Source organism: Macrotis lagotis, chromosome 1 (assembly GCF_037893015.1).
Source record: "Macrotis lagotis isolate mMagLag1 chromosome 1, bilby.v1.9.chrom.fasta, whole genome shotgun sequence".
In the NCBI taxonomy this organism is placed as follows: domain Eukaryota; kingdom Metazoa; phylum Chordata; class Mammalia; order Peramelemorphia; family Peramelidae; genus Macrotis; species Macrotis lagotis.
This window is the reverse complement of record NC_133658.1, coordinates 327,549,773-327,574,517: the sequence shown is the minus strand read 5'-3', so window position 1 is coordinate 327,574,517 and position 24,745 is coordinate 327,549,773. Positions and strand designations below refer to the sequence as shown.

The 24,745-nt window shown below is 36.3% G+C and overlaps 1 protein-coding gene across 1 annotated transcript in view; it reads right to left on the bottom strand.

Annotated features, from left to right (window-relative positions):
* Positions 1 to 24,745, bottom strand: part of PSMB7 (proteasome 20S subunit beta 7) — a 106,585-nt gene that overhangs the window by 1,715 nt on the left and 80,125 nt on the right. Inside the window, exon 7 of the mRNA XM_074211607.1 lies at positions 2,101 to 2,252. Coding sequence (XP_074067708.1) covers positions 2,101 to 2,252 — 152 coding nt within the window. The remainder of the gene's footprint in view (positions 1 to 2,100; positions 2,253 to 24,745) is intronic.

Below are 24,745 nucleotides of genomic sequence, written 5' to 3'. Positions count from 1 at the left end.
GCAATAAATGTTTGCTGTTATTATACTATTCTCTCATTCTAAGAGTTTATAGTTTCAAATCATTAGAATACAAGGTAACCCCACCACCAGGCTTGGTTTTTTTTGGCCCAAATAAGGGAATGCTCTGATTCAGTTTTCTAGTGGTGACAATATGACCACTCTGGAACAAAATCTTCACCACTCTGAATGAAGTGCTCACTGTTGGCTTGGAAACTGGAAGAGGAAAAGCCTTTTTACCTCCTTGAGTTTCAAAGTCCTAAGTAGTATTTTTTTACTTGTGTAAATAATCCTCAAACCATTTAATAACTACAGATTACAAAATTCAAAATCTGAGGGAACTCTTAAGACTCAGATTAACCAATGAGCATTTCTAGTGAAGGTTGGACCCACTTGGCTTTATTGCCCTGAAGGTATCTAGACTGCAAGAAGAATCTAACCCAAACACGTGAAAAGTGCTTGGAAAGTCGGGGTCTATACACCTAAACTCCAGTTGCCAAATTCATATCCTCAAGTCACATCTGTTAGAGATGGCATTCTGGGATAAGTGCTCTGCTTTCCATTCTTCAGGCTCTTCTGCTTGAGACTTAATTGCTCTCCCTCTAGCTTTGAGCAGCATGAGTATCAATAAGGAGACTCCAGCCAATGAGTTGAATAACTCTGGATGAGTATTTTCCTCCTTCAGATCTATTTTCTCATTAGTAAAATGAGAAGGTCAGCTTCAATAAATTCTAGTATTCTAAGGTCCCTTCCACCTCTACCATTTCATGTAGCCCACTTCTGGCTCTGATAATTTATGGATCCAGGAGAACAGTAAAACTCAAAGGTCTTAGATATCATCACTTTATGAGAGATGAAACACCCTGCCAACGTCACACAATTGATTTAGTGTTTTTCTTGACTGAAATGGAATATTACTTTCATTGCTTCTTCAAATAAATTAAATCCTTTCTTTCTTCCTGGATGCAATGTATTAAACTGCTATTTCTAAATGTATTTCCATATAAACCACCCATGTGTAAGGGGGGGCATAAAACCAGTACATGGTCAGAAAAGAGCATCACAGTGCAGAGGATGGCCATCGCCTGTAATATAACAGCATGAGATGCTTCATGCCCTTAGTAATTCTACACCTAAGTAAGAATTATACCGTTTCTATATCAATGATCAGTTCATCACCTTGGTGAGTGCCCTTCAAAATACGTCTGTAATACCTTACAGCCTTAAACTGGGTTCACAAATCCCTAACATTCATAATTTTAATCATAAGACAGCTTCCAGAGATCACCACAGCTAGAAAGTATATAGGAATATGGTTTTCTTAAGTATAAAATATAGCATATTAACATTATCAAGACCCTAAGTGAAATCATATAGTCCAACCTTTTCTAGTTTAAAGAAATAAAAATTAAAGCCCTGAGAAGTCAAGCTCCTTAAATTAAAATGTCATTTATATTTAGTGTCATAGAAATCAATAGAAATTGGAGCTCCTATCACTGAACTGTACCATCTCCCACACTGTGGTCCTGGAAGTCAACAAACATTTATTAAGCACTTACTATCTGTCTGACACTGTCTTAAGCATTGAAGTTATAAGGAAAGGCAAAAATATGGACTCTTCCCTTAAGGAACACACATTTTAATGGGGGAAAGTGGAGTGCTCACATAAATCAAAACCTAAATTCAGGACAGAAACACATGTCCAATTTAAGCAAACTTTTTATATGACAATTTTCCTAACTTTAAGGTAAGGCTTAGACTTGTTTTCTTAAAGGGAGTCTGAATAGAAGAGGCACAATAATGGCCCGGACCCAAGACAAACTAGAAAAAAATGAAGGCAGGGTGACACTAAGAAAAAGAGCCTACATTTAAAGAGTCAGAATCCTAGATCTCTCCTTTGCCAGTTATGTATTCATAAACAAATCACTAATCCACTCTGGAACTGGACTAGCTGATGTTTGATCTTTCTAGCTCTTAAGATTCTGTATTCTGTTGCTCAGAGAATCTTTTCAAGTGCCAACATTATATATTTTAACAACTAATGTCTTCATATTACTTCCAGCTCATTATGGGCTCAAACAAGCAAAAAGCAAATTTGCTCACCTGCTTCCCTTCTTGTTGGGAACATCAAATGGACGGAGGAAGTCCAATTTGGACTTGCTAATAACACAGAGATCTATGTTACTCCCAGATCCCAAATCATTGAAGATCCCAGCTGAAATAGCCTCACTTACTAGCTTCTTGGCTTCTTCCTCCTGGAAAAAAAAAAATAAATGCTTGCCATCATTGAATGTAAAACTAGCAATCTTAAGTTTTGTGTCTTAATAACTAGAACAAGAAACAATGACAAAAACTTGCCTTATAGTCAATAAATCTGATGCAAAACCATGACCAAACATAACACCAAGAATCAACATAAGTCTTGCTTCTTTTATAACAGAAATAACTGACAAAACTAACCATACACATTTTTAGTGGCTCTCTGTTCATTGAGCAAAATGCAAATCTGTGGTTCAAGGCTCACCAAAATCAGGAATTACCCAACATTCTGTATAAAACTCCCTATGCGTCAATCAAATTGGATTAGTCAACATATCACAACCCAGTATTTCTTGCCTGTTTTTCCTATGCCAGGAACATCTTCTCCTGCTCTTTACCCTCTTTGCTTAAAGTCCTATCCATAAAAGGCAAATGCATAATGAAACATACTTCTTTCAGATATCAAAAGAGTATTTTGTTTTATATCTAATGTATTTATTATGTAATATAAAATTTATATAAAATATAAAATACACAGAGTGAATGAGAATGTGTGTGTGTGTGAGAGAGTGTAAATGCTTATTACCAACTTGTCTCTAAATTTCAAGAGGACAAGAATTATATTTTATTTAAACTTTATTTTCTCCTGTGCCTAGCAATAGTGTTGTGCACTATTGAGAATGTTTGTTAAATTAAATTATACTGAGTTACAAATAGATCATTTGAAAGAAACTAGAAAGACTTTTCCATGTTCAATTACATTCCCCTCAACCTTCCACACAGATACTTAATGATTACTGAGTTGTTTTTTTTTCAAACTAGGCATTCCTCATTTTTATGTGACCTCCTCTTTTAGAAAATAAAATCTGGTGCCAAATTAGGAAGGACACCATGGTTTGGATTTAGAGCTAGAAGACATGAGTTTGAATCCCTGGTTAGATACTTACTATCTATTTTTTTTAGCTTGCTTTTTTTTAATATCTAATATTTATTTATTCTCATTTTGTACAAATGTTTTTTTATACATTAATAACATATTCTTGTTTAAGAGTAAAGAAAATACCCCCTCCCCCCAAAAAATATAGACTCACTTAAGTGATAAAGGGGAGAGAAAAAATTAAAATAAAAAAAATAATAGTAATAATTATAGGTATGGCCAGGTGGCACAGTGGATGGAGCACCAGCCCTGGAGCCATGAGCACCCAAGCCCACATCCAGCCCCGTACACCCAACATCACCCAGCTGTGTGACATGCAAGCCACCCAAACCCCAATGCCCTGCAAAAACCAAAAAGAAAAGAAAAAAAAATACCCAAAATAAAATAAAATAGTAATAATAGTAGGGGTGGCTAGGTGGCGGACAGAGCATTGGCCTTTGAGCCAGGAGCACCTGGGTCTAAATCTGGCCTCAGACACCCAACAATCAACCTGCTATGTGGCCCCAGGTGGGCCACCCAGCCCCATTTGCCCTGCACCCCCAAAAAATAATAATAAAAAATGTGCTTGAGTCTTTGTTCCAATACCAACAACTCTGTTGCGGGTGGGTCACATTCTTTATGATAAGTTCATAGCAAAAGTTACTTCCATATTTTTCCACCGTTGCCATTGCTGATCACAACTCCCTCCTTTTGTATTTCTCCACTACCATGTACTATACTTACTATCTCTTTAACTGCAGTGAAGTCCCTTAATGTCTCTGAGCCTCTCAGTTTTCTCATTAATAAAATGAGGGAGTTAGATAATCTTTAAGGTCACTTTCAGCTGTAATCCTATAATCCTATTTTCAGAGGAGAATAATCAGAATAGTAAGAGAATTTCAAACCATATAACACAAGGAATGGTTGAACATTTTTAGCATGGAGAAAAGACACCTAGAAAGAACATAATCACTGTCTTCAAATATGTTGTTTGGGGCTGTTATGGCTTGACCTTGGAAAACAAAGGAGGTTCAATGAGTAGAAGCTGCAAAAACTTGAGGAGGAGCATGTCCCAGCAGTGTAGGCCCAATGAAATGAGTCACTTTTAAATGTTTTGTATCACTAGGTTGTTCAGGCAGAAGGTAAATGATCAACCATCTGTCACAGATATTACAGAGGCTATATATGGTTCAAGTAGGTTTTCAATGCCCAGATAGGGATTTGATTTACCTTGGATGACACTACTAGTAAGTGAAAGAGCCATAAACTCAGTCTTTTCTGATTCTAGCTGCTTTCTAGCACTATGACAAAGTAAACTAGATTTCCAACTGGAAATCCAGCACAAACTGGATTTCAGAATCATAGGCCTGGAGATTTCAAATCCTGACTCAGTTGTGTGATTGTAGGCAAGTCACTTTACCCTCACATAACTTACTTCTCTGTCAAAAGAAGGGGTTGAGTTAGAAAATTTCTAAAGGTACTTCTAAGTCTTTGACTCTAAGACTGCAAGTCTATTGTTTTCTAAAGTATAATGTTTTGTTTCTTAATTTCAGTGTTACTAAAAATTTTAGAGATATGCAATTAATTTTTCAATGTTCAAAACAAAATGTGATATTTTTAGAAAGAATACCACTTCTCAAATAAGTCTTTCTTTGGGGTGGGGGACTGGGAGAAGAGATCTAATAATTTTGGGGGAGGAAGGAAAGAAGATAACAAAGTGAGAATAGTGCCTTTGTATATCACTATATGTAAATTAGACTTGTGAAATTCAATCAGTGTTTCCAAGTCTTCTAGTTCTATAATTGAGAGTCATTATATAGCATATGATATACAACTGGGTCTCGAAACCAAAAAGACCTGAGTTCAAGTTCAGTCAAGTCCAAGTTCAAGTCATGTACACGACTCCAGCAAATCATATAACCATATTAAGTCTGTAAATTGCAGACTAGGTACCAAATTCCATTTATAGAGTTTCCTTATCCATGAGTTCCCAGTGCCAAATAAGTCCTAGGCCCAGACCCTATCCTCAATGTCTGCAGGTAGGACAAGGCAAACAGGAAAGAGGAAGAATACCAAGAATGGGAGTCTAGGAGAGAAGTCAGTGATGAAATGCTCTCAGAAGGTGGTCAGGACGGGCATGTATCTGAAGTCAAACTTGAAAAGTCTGTTAAGTTATAATAGTTCAGAATCCAGGCAAGAAACTAGGAAATTCAGTTTAGAGCACATTCCCCAAAACTAAGTAAACTAACAAAGCTTAAATACATAAATTCTAACCGTGTCATAACTCCAAACAAGGAAATTTGGTCTGGTTTATTTCAGCCTTGTCCAGGAATGAAACATCCCAACCCTTTCAGCTCTTAACACTTTGTTCCCTATTCCAACATTATATATATATAGTCCTTCTAATTTCAACATCCTATGTTCTAAAGTTACTTCTCATTCTCACAGTATATATTCTAACACTCTATGTTCTAAGGTCCCTTCCATAGTCCTTTCCGATGTTCTCACAAAAGCAGAAAATTCCCAGATCCATATTCCAGTCCCAACATTGAAGTCATCTACCACATGGGATAAGAAGCTTGTAAGAAGTCAGTCAGGACTAATATGCAGACATGAATGTTTTGAAGAAGAACCTCCCCCCAATTACTTTCTGCACTGGCAGCACCAGGCAATAACAATTTATTCCAGCAACATTAGCTCCCTCTACAGACTCAAATGAAAGAGACAAAAAATTGGGTGACCTGAGCCCAGCAAACTCTGTGATAGAATAAGCCTATCTCAGGCTCAGAAACATTTATCACATTTATAAAGTACCAGTGGATCCCATAATTGTACTTCATAAAATGATGTCAAATTCTTAACATCTTCTAATCATGGTAAACAAGAAGGCTGGTCACATCCAACTCAGGCGGGATAGAGCAGAAAAGAGTTTTCATGTACAATATAGGATCAAAGTTTCTTATCTAAAGCATCTTCAAACTTCTTTGGGAAATAAGTTGTAAGCAAATGCTAAGCTAATGAATGATAGAATCTTTTGGAGCTACCACATGATATAGCACAAAGATCATAATGCCAGATGTATTGACAGCTGGGTTTCCATCTTAGCTTTAGTACCCAGTAGTGACAGAAGCTTAGAAAACTCACATTACCCCTTTGGGCCTCAGTTTCCATTCTAAAAAAATGAAAGGGTTGGACTAGATGATATGTGTGTGAAGCAATATGGTAGGCATTGATAATAGAGAACAAATTTGAAGACCTGACTTCCTTAACCATGTGACTATAAAGAAGTCATTGAGCCTCTCTAAATCTCTCACCCATAAAAACAGTGATAATAGCTGGAGTACCTACTCTATTAGGCTGTTATACTGTTCAAAGAAGGTAATTTATAAAGCAGGCATACATTTAAAAGATGTTATCTCTTGATATGTGTGTGTGTGTGTGTGTATACACATATATATAATTACCTACACCTACTATCTTTATGCATATAGGTCAGCTATTATTATTACTAAAACTGGATCTTTCTCACACTAAAATTCTAGCTTTAATAAACTGATTCTATAATCCTTATGCTATTACCTCAGTAAAGGACACAGAGGACACTAAAAACTGCAGTAATTCCAATCCTATATTTATTTACTAATATTCTCTGTAGAGATGACAAGGTTTTTTCTGAGAGGCAATTTGAAAGAGATGGTACTAGCAAGTCCCTTAAAGAGGCCAAATTAGGTCATGTCTATTATAAGGAAGGAACTAGAAAGATAGCCACTTTAAAAAATAAAGAACTACATGAAATAATCTCTATTTGGGGATTGTAGACCTACAATGTTATTTCTTTTAAAATGATGTAAAGAGGGGGCAGCTAGGTGGCACAGTGGATAGAGCACCGGCCTTGGAGTCAGAAGTACCTGAGTTCAAATCCGGCCTCAGACACTTAATTACCTATCTGTGTGGCCTTGGGCAAGCCACTCAAACCCATTGCCTTGCAAAAAAAAACAAAAAATAAAATGATGTAAAGAATTTAGGCTAAAATAAGTTAAACTAAAGGTTAAAATTCAGAACTTAAGCATTCAACCTGAAGAGTCAGGTAAGTACTTTTGACCGCAAACAACCACAAATGACTAATGGTAGAGACCTACCTGCCCTAGGGCTGAAAAAGTTGCAGACAACCTGCTATACTGAGTCCAAATGAAGTGCCCCAAATGTAATTAACTTTGTGAACTTGAACAAGTCACTTTACACTTCTAGCAGCTGTAAAATGAGAAGGGTAGACCCATATCAGATGATCTCATAGGCCCATGTAGCTGACATTCAATGATTCAAATTAGAAAGTAAATGTGAAAATACTTTTTAAAACACATATCAGTTCGAGGTGCAGCAATTATTATTATTATGAGTCTACTGCCAACAGCCTTAATGTGACACAGACCTCCCAGAACTGCTTATGATCCAATCAGCTGTTCCACATGTCCCTCAAATCAAGCTCTCAAGGAAGAGGAACCATTTCTTCTCCTACTCACTTTGTACTAACATGACAACTATTCCAAAGACAAAATCAGCATTCTCTAGACAGACAAGCATGTAATAGGTTTCCTATTGTCCTAGTCTAATTATGACAGTGACCAAAATATGGATGACAAGACACAGTATAGACCTTTTATTTTAATTCTACAATCTTTTTTTTTAAGTTTTTATAAGGCAATGGGGTTGAGTGGCTTGCCCAAGGCCACACAGCTAGGTAATTATTAAGTGTCTGAGACCGGATTTGAACCCAGATACTCCTGACTCCAGGGCTGGTGCTCTATCCACTGCACCACCTAGCCACCCAATCATCTACAATTCTTGACCTGCTACTGCTTTCCTTAAGAAATTGTAGAATAGGAGTAGAATATGCCCTCCAAATATGCAAAGTGAATTGCTCAAATACTACAATTAATCATTTGTTGGTGCTAGGATTCAAATACAAATATTCTGACTTGCCGTTTGATAAATAATTCGTTTAATCAAGAAGAAAATGTTCTTGATAATGCACAATTTTTTTTCTCTAGGGATCAATAAAACATCTATTATCTTCAGTCTGAAGTGCCATGGTTTTGGTAAAACCATCAAGAAAAAAACTTGAGGACTATAATCTACAGAAGAAACCAAGTGCAAATGTAAAACCACAGAAAGAAGGCATTCACACTGTTCAGAATTAATCCCTTATGACAAAAAGTGCAGGTACCACTTGCTCAAAGAATCAGATAGTATCCATGTCACAAGAGACATTTACCTAAGAGAAAGGCTAGCTCAGTAAAGGTTTAAATTTTCAACTATGACCAACTAATTTTGGTTGGAACATAATGCTAATGATGCTAGGGTTAAGGGTTCAAGTCCCACGTGGGCTAGAAAACTTGGATCGTTTTAGCTGCCACAGACTAGGCACCCCTAACTCTGGCCAGCTGTCACACAAATTTATCCCAATGGTCACAAGGGAGATTAGATGACAGAGTGAGGATAGATCAGCTTAGCTTGGCTCTACTACTAGACACTGAAAAAGCATATCCAGTTGGTCAAAGAAAGCTTTTTTTTTCCTATGTATAGAATGGGAAAAAATTTTAGGACCTCTGAATCAGAACTATGTGCATTCATATACAAAGTATAATCCCAGAAGGTTAGCAAATGAAGGACCTTAAAAAAAAGACAAAAACAAGTGCTAGAAAAAGTGGACTGAATAGTAGAACTGGACAGGACATTAGAACCTAGAACATTAAAGCACAAAGAATATATAACTGGAAGAGATATTTACAACTAAATGTGTTATAATACAGAAGACATGAACCTCTACAACATAGAGCACAGAACAAGAGCTGAAAGGGCATGAGAGATCTACTAGTATGACCAACTCATTTTACAGACAAGTGACTCTCCCTTTATCATACAGTTAGTAAGTAGCAGAAGTAGGCCTAGAACTCAGGTCCTCTGGCTTCCCTACTGCTCCCAATCTAAGTTCTATCTACTCACCCTGCATCAATAGTGTGACACCCAAAAATCAATCTGAGTTAAAACTGCCTTAAAATGTTTTTTTTTTGCCAAAGCTGTGAGTTTCCTTTAATAAACAAGCCAACCATTCTCCCGAAAACTTTAATAATTTCTAAAAAGAGTCAACACAAGGCATGAAGGGATGTAAAATTGCAAGAGGCCAAGAAAAGGTGGTTATAACAAAAATGCTGACGAATCTTCATTATAGTGTTATGAAAGAGTTGCTGTAATAATTAATCCTAACCAAAAGCACACCCTCCCCTCAAAAGTTCAGAGAATATAAAAGGAGTACTTCCCTGCTTTATGGCTACAAAGACCAAGCTAACTGGGAATATCAGTCCCCCAGGTCTATACTGCTTCTTAAATGAGATTACAATAAGAGTGATGTACTATAATACAAGTCAGCTGTGACAGGCAGCACTTTATAGAGCTATCTGTTTGTCTCCATCACTACATCACACAATGTGTCCCTGGACTCCAATGTGCAACTCCATTTACCACTCCATGACAAATGGGCAGCACTTGTAAAAGGCACCGAGAGGTCCAGATCGGCTGTGTAATGGTCACCACAGCTGTACCAGCGTGCTTGAGGGGACAAAACAGACCCCCAAGTTCATTAAACTGACCAGTAATGGATCTTTCAAAAAGTGCCTTAGGAATAGTACAGTAAAGGCTAAAATAAATAACTCAGCATGGAAGGCTAATCTGAAATGGTGTTTGATAAATTATTTATAACACAGACGATTGTCTGCATTTAATATTGGAGCTACTAGTAGCATCTTTAAAAGATGATTTATGTGTTGCAATGCTATTAAACTTTATATTGGCCCACTGCTAGCTATAAAGTCTGCTGAGATTTAGAGAATGAGTTTTAAACTGTCACGGCAACATCATAGGAGATGGAGACTGTATTAAATCTTTACTTTAAACCTGTTATCTAGAGAGTTGCATTTTGTAGACACTCACAAACTGATAGATTACCTTTCCACATCTGCTATGGTGCAGGTCCAAAATAGGAGAGCTAAGGAACTTTTCCACATTTTTCTTGTATATAGCTTCAATCGAATTTCTCTTCCCACATAAGTGATTTTCAGATTTGGAATGGCAGCAGAGTAAAATTTAAGAGCCTGTACTACTGGATGCACTGGTTACTCGGGAGCAAATTAATGTTCTTCTCCATCTAAGAGGACCATTACATATACTTAACAGCATATAACTTAGTTCTTGAGAAAAATTATAGACATACTTGATGGGAATACTTGACAGACTATTCAGAGATAGCCCTGGGATTATGAAAATTAAATTGTATCTAAAGTCACATGATATAACAAATTTCAATTATAAATGTTAAAAATGAAATTGATTACTTACATATTTGTCTTCTAAATCATCATGAGTCAGAAGACCTAGATTTTAATCCTTATTCTACTACAAACTTGCTATGACCAAGATGGGGGGGGGGGGGGGGAGAGCCCAAGGTGGGAGAGGGAGAAACATAAACTTGCTTGTTGGATTCCTTCTGGCTGTAACACTTGAAGGATCTAATATTCTATGTTCTAAAGATTGTTTCCCCTCTGAACTGTGTCCTGAAGTCCATCCAGCTTTGGCATTCTACATTCTAAGGTCTCTTCTAGTCCTTGACATTCTATATTACCAAGCCCTGCTGAGCCTTAACAATTCCCAAGCTCTGCTAAGTACTTACACCCAGATTTTACAATTCTAAAAAATTAGAATAATGCTAACCATGGGATGAAAAGACCCAACTAATACATGATCCACTGCTCACTATAACTAATTCTAGGAAACCAGAAGAAGTATCTTGACCTTGAGCAATCACTTAACCTCTTTGTACCTCACTTTCCTTATCTGTAAAAAAAGCAGGGACATGGAGACTGGTTTATATTTAAGGCCCTTTCTTGTTCTAATACCCAATTATAAAGCAGCACAGAAGAATAGAAAGAAGACTGTTGAGAGATCAAGTTCAAAACCAACTTTTAAGTCTAGTAAGTTTTATGACCTTTGGTAAATCTCAGTTCTCAATCTCAGTTTCATCTGTAGAATAAGAACAATATATGTTCCTGCCTCGCAAGATGTTATGAGAATCAGATAAGGTACATAAAACACTTTGTAATCTTAAAGCATTCCATAAGTGTATTTTTATTATTGCTACCCCATTTGCCAACCATATGGGCAGGGCAGAGACCATTATCTGCATTTTACAAATGAGAAGTGAATGATTTACCCAAGGTCACAGTTAGGAGACAGTATCTGAACTCAAGTCTATGCCAGTGACAGACCTCATATCTGTCTATCTATGAATGTGTTTCTAAATTATAAAATGCCTTTTTATGTTAATTATGCTTCCAAACTGAGTCTAAAGTTCCCTACTCTCTAAAAAATGATACCAACAGAAAATAAACTACTCTGGTGGGCCTTTTCAAGTTGGAAAAGCTCAAGGATTAGCCCAATGCTGGATTTAGAATCAGAAGATCTCATTTTTGGCACTGAACTATCTGTGTGAATTTGAAGTTAAGCCATTTAACTACATAGGTCTCAAATTAACTCTCCAACATCTATGTTGCAAAATGTACTAGGGAGAGGGGGAAATAAAATAATCTTCGAAGTTCCTTTCAGTATTAAATCTGCTAAGCAGAAGCAGTGAGGTACCAAAGGTCCTGTGTCAGGAAGGTCTGAGTTCAGATCCTGCCCCAGATATTTAATAGCTGTGTGAACCTGAGCAAGTTACTTAGCCTCTACCTATCTTCAGAAACCGCCTATAGTTTCCTTAACTGTAAAATGAGGATAATAATGATAGCACCCTCCTAGGATTGCTGTGAAAATGTAAAGTCTTTAGCCTAAATGTTTTGCACATGGTAGGCACTATATAATGCTACTGTTGTTATATCCAGCCAACTAAGGGCAGAAAGGCTTATCACTAAAAAGTTAACCACCAAGGGATTTTTTCCCGCTCCCAGTTACAGCAGCTCATGAACATTATCTTCTGGAGTAGAGAGGTTGCTGTAGACAGGAGTGGTCAGAATACCTCCCCTGATGACCCTCTGGGCCTTGAAGTCTACAATGTACCTAACTGCTAAATCTTTAAATACAATCACTTGAGAGTGAAAGGGGGTTTGACAACCTAAAAAATGAAAGTAGAAGAGAGTAATTTCCAACAAGATTAAAAAACAACTAAACAGAGAACTAAAGGATTAAAAAGAGAAAAGAAAGGAGCTTAATGACATATTACTGATTTGAAGTTCTGACTATGCTATTAATGTGACATAAAGGAATTACTGATGAGATGCTGAATAAAATTTAAAGAGCTCAAAAAGTGTGTTTACAATCACCACCCAAAGCAGTGTGTTTCCTCTGTTCTGCAATTCAGTTTATGTATCACATCAGGTATTTTTCAGTAAAAAAATTAATCTAATTTTCTGAAAACCAGGACTAAGTATCAAGATCCTAAAAATTTGGGTTTTGTTTTCTTGTGAGAGTTGTTTGGGTAAACACTGTGTTCTGATGCAAACCCCTGAAAATTGTGAAGTCTGACTGAACTGCATCTGGTGCTGATTGCATCTATCTAGTATGGAATTTTAGGGGCTGAGTGTGTCTTCACATTTTTTGTACTACAATCCCTGCTGTTGCCACTCTTCTTGCCTTTCCTGCCAATGGACTTTTGTGAATAGATTCTATGAGGTGATCAGACAGGAGAGAAGTCCTCTCATTTGTGGGAATGCAAACAGATAGACAGTGGCAGTGGGGACAGTTTTAGAGGGAATACCCATTTACATAAACAATGGACTGAAACCCAGAAGATCTCAGAGGTACTAACTCTACACACAGGAACTAATGGGGAGGCCTGGATTTCATCATCTTATCCAGCAGAAGGCAACATATTACAAATGCCCTGGAGACATATTAAAATAGTATCTTAAAGAATTTAAAGAGTTCTTAAAGGTGATTAATTCAAATTTTAAAATTTGACAAATGTTCATCCAGCCATTAATTGAATACTTCCAGTGATTAGGAATTTACCACCTAAAAAGATAGCATTTTCTGAAAGTTCAAATTGTAACAAAATCCTTTTTTATCCTGAGGTAAAATGTAAGTCTGTAATTTCCAAGCAATGTTTCTAGTTCTATTGTTAGAAACTACAAATGAATCTAATCCCTCTCCCAAATAATTATCTTATCATATTCTCCTTCCCCTCATCATCCTAAAGTCTGTACTTCTCTAGACTATTATCAGTTACGTAAACTAATTATCATGATATAATTTGGGATCCACTAAGCATCCTGGTTTTCCTCCTATGGATGTAGTTCTATCTTATCAAGGTTCCTTTTAAAATGTTATCCTGTGCAGATTATGTAACTATGCTGGTTATAAAAAATGAGAAAGAATGAAAACTTTTAGAGGAAGAAGCAGCCAAGTCCCTAGTGCAAAAGAAAACATACACTGCAATATTCACAATAAAGAGAAATAACCACCCGCAGCATATGTCTGAAGGAAAAGCAGCCAGAGCTGGTCATTCAGACTGAGAATAGATCTTAATTTTGTCTGAAAACCAGCCCAGGAATTATATTGATAATAACCATATTTCACAGTTGTCAACATAAAGACCAGAAAATTTCATACAGATTCAGTTCTTAGCTTTTATCATCTTTTTGCTCCAAAAGAATTTAAAGTCTGTTCTTGAGCCCCTGAAACACTAGATATAGAAGACAATCTTGGCTCAAATTAACCTCGTGTTTATCCTGTTCTTGGAGATAAGTTTTGAAATGTCTAGAGAAAATAAGCTTCAGGTAGGCAATGAAAGCACAAAACAGAGGGAGAGGAGGAGAGGAAAGGCAAGAGAAGCAGATAGTTTTCCCCTATAAAATGTGTAAATACAGAATTTAAAGACTATGCTAAATGAAATGTTATTATAGGAGAGGAACAAAAGAAAGGCTAAGTTTTTTTTTCTTTCTTTAGGTTTTTGAAAGGCAAATGGGGTTAAGTGGCTTGCCCAAGGCCACACAGCTAGGTAATTATTAAGTGTCTAAGACGGGATTTGAACCCAGGTACTCCTGACTCCAAGGCTGGTGCTTTATCCACTACACCACCTAGCTGCCCCAAGAAAGGCTAAGTTTTAAATTAAAGAAAGAGAAAACAATACTCAAAATGAAAAGCAAAGCACCTCCAATCCTAATAAAAATTCCCTCTCCATAAAATATATCTGGTCAGTGATAAAGAGTTCTGCCAATAAATTAGCCCTTAAAGGATGAATTGTCCATCATCAGAGAAAGTGAAATGAATTTGTTTGTTGGTTCACAACGTGGGAAGAGAGACCAGAAATATGAGTTTCCAGAGTAAGAAGAAATAATGAGAAGTTTTTTGATCTAAAACTGGAATACTCTGAAAGGGACCCAGGTGTACTTGAAACAACACTGGTCATGGAAAGAGCTAGAAGACCTGGCCTTGAAATCTTGTCACTAGGTCATTTTTTTGTTTTGTTTTTTCTGCAAGGCAATGGGGTTAAGCAACTTGCCCAAGGTCACACAGCTAGGTAATTATTAAGTGTCTGAGGCTGCATTTGAACTCAGATCCTCTTGATTCCAGGGCTGGTGCTCTATCCACTGCACCACCTAGCTGCCCCACCACTGGGTCATTTTCTCTATATAGACCTTTTTCCTCATCTGTAGAAATAGAAGTCCCTAAAGTCAGTAATAATAATTCTATTACAGAAAAATCAAGACTTTGGAGCTGGAAAGCACCAGCTTCTAGCCCAATCCTATCACTTTACAAATGAGAATGCCAAGATTCAGGCAGGGGAAAGAGACTAAGAACAAATCCAAGGACAAACAGGTAAGTTAGTAGCAGAACTGAGAAATGAGTCTGAGTCCTCTGCCTTTGCCTACAGTGCTCCATCACATGACACTAGTATTCTCTTAGCATGGTTGTGAAAAAAAAACTAAAACTATTAATGCTTATTTATGGAGATCTAAGGCATGTCATCTATCTATTCAAAATCAGAAAGCAGCTCATTATTACCCCCAATTCTTTGAAGTAAAGTTTAAATTCCACTGGATGAGCTGAAAGTCTCCCCCCCCCCCCCAATCTAAGTTACATTCATCTCTACCATAGTCTACCATGGTCAAACAACTGCTCTCCACCTCCTGATCAAGACTCCATTTTCTGGTCTTTAGGCCTCTCCTTGCATTATCCCCTATGCTTGGAATGCTGTTTCACTTTGCTGAATTTCTAGTTAAATGCCCCCAAACTTTCACCTGTTTGACCTGGACATGAAGTGTCTTAGAACACTAATATTGCTTCAGAACTCTTTTTAGATTGAGTGGCAGTGCTCTATAATCTGAAAAACTGAACCAAGAATCATCCAAAGGATGGTGGGTATGAGTAGGGTTCTAAAGAATGCTGTCAAAGGAAAAAAAGTAACTAGAAAAGAGATCGCCCAGTCATGGAATAACCAACAAATAGTTCACATGCTCTAATGATACATTCAATGATAACCAGTAACCAAAGCAGACCCCAGTACAATGGGTGACACCTCCAGCTTGTGCCCTGCCCCACCCCATGGTGGTAAGCCAACAAAAATGCATGGACAAGTCACAAAGAAAGAGCACAGAAAATATAAGCAAGAATGGTGAGAATAACCACACTGATGAGATTAGATGCATTTCAGTTTTGGAAAATACTGATATTTTGATACTTGAGTTTTAAAAGCCTAGATAAAACAGATATTGTCACTCTATAATGAGGGAGAAACTAGAAATTCTTTGATACTACCACTGAGAGATAGCATAGAGGAAATGAAACTGAAATTGGAGCTGGAACTTGGTTCAAGTCCTGCCTGAGTCTTATTATGACCTTGGGCAAATTATTTTACTTCTCTAGGTGTCAGATCTTAGAGCTAAAAATGAAGAGGTTAGTCTAGAACACAGAATTTTAACCCTTTTTTGTACGTCTCTGGTAGGCTAGTGATGTCTATGAACTCTTCCTCAGAATGTTTTTAAATAACCGAAAAAATATTCACATCCAAGCTCGTGAATTCTGTGGGTCAAGTGATAAAATCTCATAATTTGCTAGTCTGATTAGCTCACATGCTAAAAAGAAAATTCTTTGTAATAAAATATATACACACATATTTATTAGTACACACTGAAAAATAATACCAATTATAAGGTATTCTGAGGTTATATAAATGCCAGATTTGGGAGAAGAGTTTGGTCTATATTCCACATTCCATTTGTTCATTTAACCATTAAAATGTAAACATGCACTAACATATTAGAAGCAAATTCAATGCTACATCACAAGGTTCTTCAGTAAAGCCTTCAGATTTTAATCAGGAACATTTTCTCTTCCATGAACACACAAAACTTGCAGTGAAAAATTCTATTAATTAATTACATTAATCATATTCACAATAAAGTTCACACATTCAAAATAACATCTGATTCAGAGTGAGAGGAAAAGTTCAAATCTTGCCTCTGTCAATTGGAATCAAAAACCTTGGACAAGATAGTTCCCCCTTCTCTAGGTCTGTTTATTCATCTGTAAAATGAGGGAACAAGACAAGGTAGCACTTTCTAGTTTTAAATCTATGTTGGGGTGGCTAGGTGGCGTAGTGGATAAAGCACCAGCCCTGGAGTCAGGAGTACCTGAGTTCAAATCCTGTCTCAGACACTTAATAATTACCTAGCTGTGTGGCCTTGGGCAAGCCACTTAACCCCATTTGCCTTGCAAAAAAAACCAAACCCTAAATCTATGTTTTTATTATCTTGTGACAAATAGATTAACAGATAAGTCTGTCAAAGACTTATGATTTTATACAAAGATTCTGAAGTACACTTGTAATTTTCAAAAAGCACCTACAAGGAATAGGACTAATTTACTACCAGAGAGGCAGTATAGTACAATTGAAAGATTTCAAGACTGGGAGTCAAGAGACCTGGGCCAAATATCAGCTCACTCAGATATTTCTTAGCATGGTACATTTATAAAGAGCTTCAAGATCTGGAATCAAATCCAAGATGTGTTGCTTAATTTTGCCGAATTGGCTTTTAAAATCTCTTAAAAAAATTTTTTTCAACTATGGAGTCTGAATGTAAAGTAAAGCATAACGTTAACTTTTTAAAATGTTTTTACATTCTCATTTTTCCCACTTTAGTTCTAACTCTCCTTTCACAACATGACTAATTTGGAAATATGTTAAACACAACTGAACATGCACAACTTATATTAGATTACTTACTGCCAAAAGAAGGGGAAAGGGGAAGAGAAGGTGAGCGAGAATGTGGAAACTCAAAGTTTACAAAAAGATGAATGCTGAAAACCAACTTTGCAAGTTAACTGGAAAAAATAGAATAATATTTTTTCCCATAAAAGGCATACATACTCTCTGGGATGGAGAGGAGAGAAAGCTATAATGAAAATTATGTAAAAGCATTTGTTTTTATTTTATTAATGCAGTTTTGGTAGAGTTGTGAACTGATCTAATCATTCTGGAGAGCAATTTGGAACTATGCTGAAAGAGCTATAGCACTGAAAATACCCTTTGGATCCAATAATACCACTACTAGGTCTATATCTCAAAAAGATCATAAAAAAGGGAAAAAGACTCACATGTACAAAATTATTTATAGCAGTTCTTTTTGTGGCAAAAATTGGAGATTGAGGAGGGAATGCCTATTAATTGGGGAAAGGCTAAACAAGTTGTGGTTTAAGAATGGTATGGAATATTATTGTGCTTTAAGAAATGATAAGCAAAGCAGATTTCAGAAAAACCTGAAAAGAGTGACATGAACTGACGTTCGGTGAAGTGATCAGAACCAGGAGAACATTATATACAGTAACAGCAATATTGTATGATGACCAATTATGATAGATTTAGTTCTTTTCAGCAACTCAGTGATCAAAGACAATTTTGAAAGACTTATGATGGAAAATGCCATTCATATCCAGAGAAAGAACTACAGAAGCTGAAAGCAGATCAAAGCATGCAATTTTCACTTTTTTTGTTTTTTCTTTCTCTTGGTTTTGCCCTTTTGTTCTAATTCTTCTTTCACAGAAAAGACTAATATGGAAATATATTTAACATGATTATGCATGTATAACCTGTATCAGATTGCTTGATGTCTTGGGGAGGGAAAAGGAAAAGTGAGAGGAAGAAAACTTACAAAAATGAATGTTGATATGTCTAAATATAATTTTAAGAAATTTAGATAAATTATATTTTTAAAAAATAGAAAAAAGAGCTGCCTTCTGTGTGGGGGGGAAGTGAGATGGGGGGAAATTGTAAAAATCAAAATAAATAAAACCTCTCCAAAATTTAAAAAAAATAGAAAAAAAGGAAAAATCAGAGGATTAAACTAAATGCTAAGGTCCATTCCAGATCTAAATCATAACACTATGATCTAATCAAATCTCTTCACTTTACTTTATTTTTGGAGACTGGGACTTCTTAAAGGCAGTAAGGTGAAACATTGGACAAAGTATGACTGAGTTTGGAGTCACCATGACCCCAAGTTCAAATATGGCCTCAGGTAGTAGTATGACTTAACGTTAAGACTCAGTTTCTTCATCTGGAAAATAAGAATAAATGACACTTTCCTCCCATAGCTGTAGTGAGGATCAAATGATAAAACACTTAATACAGTGCCTAGTATGTAATACATGCTTAATAAATGTTTGTTCTTCCTTAGTTGTTCTGCTGACATTCTGCTCATGAGATTTTACTGCAGTGGTGCCTGAATTTAATGCAGACCCTCAATTGACTTTTGCTTTACTACAGCTCAGAACTCCTGAACTCAAATGATCCCCAAACTTTAGCTTCTCCAGAATCATTAAATATAGGGAGGTACCGCCACATCTAGCCTTCAAGTTTACAGATACCTAAAGAAGTTGAGATGCTTGCCCAAGGTCACATAGGCAGCAACTAAAAGTACATATGTTTTTATTTTTTTCTATCAGACCTGTAAACCTCAACAGGATCTAGAAATATGAGTTGTTATTATACTCAAAATCTTAACTACATCTGCAATCTCCTCAATATAGGTATTCCCTTCAGTAATACAGATCAAAACCCACCCATGCCTTCTACTCCTGTGACTCCTAACCATGGCAGGTTCACCACTGATATGCTACTCTATATGTTGGGGGCCATTCTTGCTTTCTCTTGATGTTTCATAGATTGTTCATCAATTATCCCCTACTTTAGTCAAGGAGTTGGTCCATGTTACTTATTTATTTATTTATTTATTAGGTTTTTGCAAAGCAATGGGTTAAGTGGCTTGCCCAAGACCACACAGCTAGGTAATTATTAAGTGTCTGAGGCCACATTTGAACTCAGGTACTCCTGACTCCAGGGCTGGTGCTCTGTCCACTGCGCCACCTAGCTGCCCTCTCTGTGCCCTATTTAAAAAAAATTTTTCTTGATAAAATCTTTTAATCTAGACCCTTAGTTATAAACTGCCTATTCATCCCCACCAGGCTTCTTGCCATTGTCCACTGAGTGAGTGATAGTCATTTTCAATTCCTTGGAGGCAATACTATGCCATGATGTAGCCGTAGATCATGTTAATATTTTTATTATCTTACAATGTCACCAAAAACTTCTTCATTATTCAATTACCTCACCAAATCTGGTAAAACATTTTAGATTATCAAATTGAATTTTTATAATAGTCATTGGCCTCATGAAGTTTACAATCTACTAGAAAGATATCACATATACAAATAACAAAATTCAACATAAAAATAGGATAAAAACATTCATTGAGGTAGCAGATCAAGTTGAAGAAGGTACAAAGAATTTCTAGGGAGGGAAATCAGAGACATTTTTAAAAAAGAAATGACATTTGAACTTGGAAGTGGAAAAGTGAAGAATATTTCTTCTAGTTTAATAAGCAGTATATGGAAGGGAATAGTATAACTGTAATGCAGAAAAGATAAATCAATGTTGGACGTAAGGAGAAAAAGCATACAATGGAGCCAAGAATTAAGTTCAAATCCTGTTTCCAGCATCTATTAGTAGTATGATACTGAGCAAGTCACAACTTCCCTGGGTCTGTTTCCTCATCAGTAAAATGAAATAATAGTTGAACTAGGTGGACTCTGAGGACCCTTCCAACTTTAAATCTATGATCCTATGAACATGAGACTATCTAATTACAAAACACAGGGGCATTTTTCCTAATTCATTTTGCTAAATATCTCCTGTCTGCCTATATAACTATCTTATCTATCTATATGCTATAACTAGAGATTCTTTAAACACCCCATAGAGCATCATCTGGAGGGCAGTCTATTTGGTATGGGGAATGATGGTGAGAATAAGCATTTACATTCTGCCTATCAGGTGCCAGGTCCTGTGCCAAGCATTTTAAAATCATATTGGATGGTCACAACAACCCTGAGCTGCAGATGCTGTTTTGATAAAGGAAACTGAGGCAAACAGAGATTAAGTGACTTGCCCAGGGGTCACAGAGTTATTAAGTATCTAAATCCATATTTGAAGTATCTAAATACAATCCATACTTCTTTAAACTTCACTCCATTCAAACACATGACTTCACCCAGACCTAAGGTAATTCACTAGCCTCCCAGGCCTCTCTCTTTTCCCTTTCAAACAGCTGAGTCTTACTAAGATCTCAACTCCTACCCTTATACCTAATCTCCTAATTCCTGCATTCCACATGGTGAAAGTTACATTCTTGGGTTTCTTTCACTTCCAAGTGTTTCACTTTAATTATCAACACCTCTAAAATTCCTGTATCAGATTATAACCTCCTATTAACCTACCTGTCTATCCTTCCCTGTTCTAAATCTTTTCTTTGATCTGCTATTCCTCCATCCCTCCATAATCTCCCAGGACAACTGCTCGTTTTTCCTGCTCAAATTTCACTTCTTTCAATTCTATATTGTTCTACACATGGAAATCATTTGTTCCCTGACCCTATTATAGAGTCACACCTTGCTAAACTCTAACTCTAGATTACTGTGATGTTTTACCTTTTCTTCATTCCTTTTCACAAACTCATTTGATCCAATTGAGATTTATTTATCTAATCTGCCCCAGGTAATCCTTTAGCTCCTCCCAAAATGATTCCCCATCCTAGGATCAATAAGCAGTTGTCCCAAACCCTTCCCTTCTCAAGTCTTCCACACCCAATACCCATTACCACCAGGTGAACTGCTTTTATACCTGATGGGAAAACAGAGACCATCAAGACCCTATTTATTGCTAGGAGATCAAACAGAAAATCCTGTTTGGTATTGAAAGTCCTTCACAAATCTAGACTCTACTTACCTTTCCAATCTTCTTATACTTTACTTCTATGATCCATTTACACTGGCTATCCCCCATAACTGGAATTGCTTTCCCTCATGACTGAGCTCTAATTGTATCTTCTCTAGGTCTCTCCTGCTCTATCTCAATTCTTTCTCTCTAAGACTCATACTATTTAATTTGAACATCACCTCTCCCATCATAATGTGAGCTCAAGGAGAGTGGGAGCCATGTTTTTGCCTTTCTTTGTATCTCCTGTGTTTAAGCCCAGTCTCCCCATCTTGCACTCCATGAACCTTGATAGCAGGGGACTATTTCACTTTGGTCTTTGGTCCTCCTGGTATCTTAAAGCAGTGTGTGACACATCCTAAATGCTTCATAAATTCCTGAAGTGGAAGAAGTACAATGCAGACCTGGAAGAAGCTTTAGAAATCATTTAGATCAGGGTTATCCAAAATGCAGCTCACAGGTCATATGATGCCCACCTGTGAGTTTACAAAATGCTTTAGTACACAAAGCCAAGTTACCACAGAGCACTCATTAATCAAAATATATTGTCTATTGTTTTCAAAAAAACTTTTAAAAGTAAGGTTGGACAGCCCTGACTAGATCAAGTTTCTCAGTTTATTAATTGAGGAAACTGAGGCACAGAGAGAGGTTAAGTAACTTGCCTGAGGTCCTCAATGTCAGAGCTAGGATCTAAAGTCAGCTCCCTCTAACCCCAATTCGACCAACCCATGCTGTTATTATTAAACATGCTAGTTGAAGACAATTTATTTTCGCACATGAATGACAATAGCATTCTGTAGAATACCATGTGGCAAGAATATGGTCTACATAAATGTTTTAGACAAGGAAGTAAAGAGGAATCCAATCACAATTTAAAACTATTGGCCCAATACACATAGGGATGATTAATTAACTGGAATATTATTTGAGCAGCAAAAAGGCCTTCCTCATTTGTGCAGGTAGCAAGTTAAACTTAACTCTTAAATGACCTGTGAAGAAATTCAATATTCATTATTAAATTAATTTACGTGCACAATATAAACACACAAAGGCCACACAATTACTTAACCCTGAATATTATTTTATAATTATTTTCTGCAGTTATGTAAACACACACACACACAGACACACACAGACACACACAGACACACACACACACATGGTCCTATGCTGGTATCCTCAATTATATTTCACTGTATATTAGATACTAGTGATCTGGTAGTTTGTACCACTCACAAGGCCCAGGCTTACTATCACCTCCCCCTTTCTAATACTGTATCCCACACAAGTGTAATAAACCATGTTAATATTTCATACCACTGTGAAATGTGCTGGAGTATCAATTCAACATCTGCTGTCTTTAGGGTCCTGGAGTCCCGCAGAGACACTTTCAATTTGTAATTGAGTTCTATACTGAATTAATCAGCAGTTTATCTTTTTTACTAAAATAACGTCTTCCCCACTAACCTGGATTTACATTAACAATTTATGCCAAATTACCTGCCAAGATAAAACTTATATGATTCTAAGCTACCATCCAGTAATGTTCTCTCTTATATTTCATTTCTGATACTCCTCTAAGCACTTATACATATAAAAGTACAAATACATTGTTCTATGCCATAGTCTCCAACTCAGATAATGTCTTAAATTTGCAATTTAATTAATGGTTCTGGGGGTTAAATTCAAGGTTCCTCTTCTAACTTTCTCTACTATAGTGACAGCTAAGCTATGATGAAAATTTTGTAAAACAGTTTTGCAGGACAGGATGAACTTTCTGCATAGTAAAATGGCTTATAAATTCTATCACCCCACTGACCTTGGAATGTTCAGTCTCTGTACTAATTCATCTTTTTTTCAAAGCATTATGTATTCTAGATAGTGACAAAAGGAAATATCATATAGGTAAACTATGCACCTTTTCATACCAAATCAGCAATGGCAATTCAACCATATGATCACAAATAAAATAAGGGTAAGAAAAGAAGTGATCAAATCTTTATAACAAATTTCTGACAAGGACTTAGTAACCAAGATATGTAAACAATTAACAGTTATGTGGTAAAACCACAAGTCATTAGAATTGCAAGCTATTTTAAAGAATATGTCATTACCAATTATAACAACAAATCAAAATTCTGAGGATTCACCCCATACCCAGGAAGTCAGCAAAGGTGACCAAAGATAGGAAGTCAATTTTGGAGAAATTGTATAAGAATGGGCATATTAGTGCATTACTGGTAGGGCTGTGAATCAGAAGTACCATTTTGGAAAGTAAATTTGAAATTATGCAAATAACATTACTAAAATGGTTAGAGATTCTAAGCTAGGCTGATGCCTCAAAGAGGTTATTTGTAGTAGCACTTTTTGAAAGAATAAAGAATTTGAAACAAAGTAAATTTTCATTGATTAAGGAATGGCTAAAAAAAGTTCCATTAAAAATGTAACATTTTTGGTGCTATAAGAAATAACAAGTGAATACAGAGAAGCACAGTAAGTTCTATATGAATTGATACATACTGAAATTAAATAGAGCCAAGAGAACAATATACCCAAATGACAACAATATAAGCAGGAAAAAAAAAAAAATCACACAAAAAAAATTGGAAGTAAATGTTGCAAAATTCTAAATAAGAATGGCTTGAAATCAGATAGAAGACACTCCCATACCTTTGCTTAGGTGAGAGGTTCACACATGTTATACACATTGCATAAAGACTTTTTCAAATCAGTTATGTTCATCCCCACCCCTTTTTCTTTTTTTGTCTTTAAAAACTGTTATGTGGGAGGGCTCTATGGGATGAGTGAGGTCAGGAAATTTGGGGGGAAATTATGGTAATATAAAAAGACATAAATAAAAATCTTTTTAAACTATAGAGTGAGCACAGAACATTAGAGGTAGAAGGAAATTGGAGATCAGTTACTTCAACATTTTACAGATGAAGAAACTGAGTCCCAGAAAGGTCAAACAGCTTGATCAAGGTGTCACAGTAGTGTCAAAACTGGGACTTTTAAGTTCAATGCTCTTTCTACTACATTTATGGTTATGTTTTTCATTTGCCTGTGTGAAATTTCATCTAACTCCTTTTCCTAACTTCAACTCATGTATATTTTGATTAAATATTCCTTGTTCATATAGTTAGTTTTTGTCTTCTGGATTTCTAAGACAGATATTACAAAGAGGCCATGAAATATTCACCTACATGGTATATTTCCCCCATGTTCCACAGTTACTAGAAACATACAAACTGGAACCA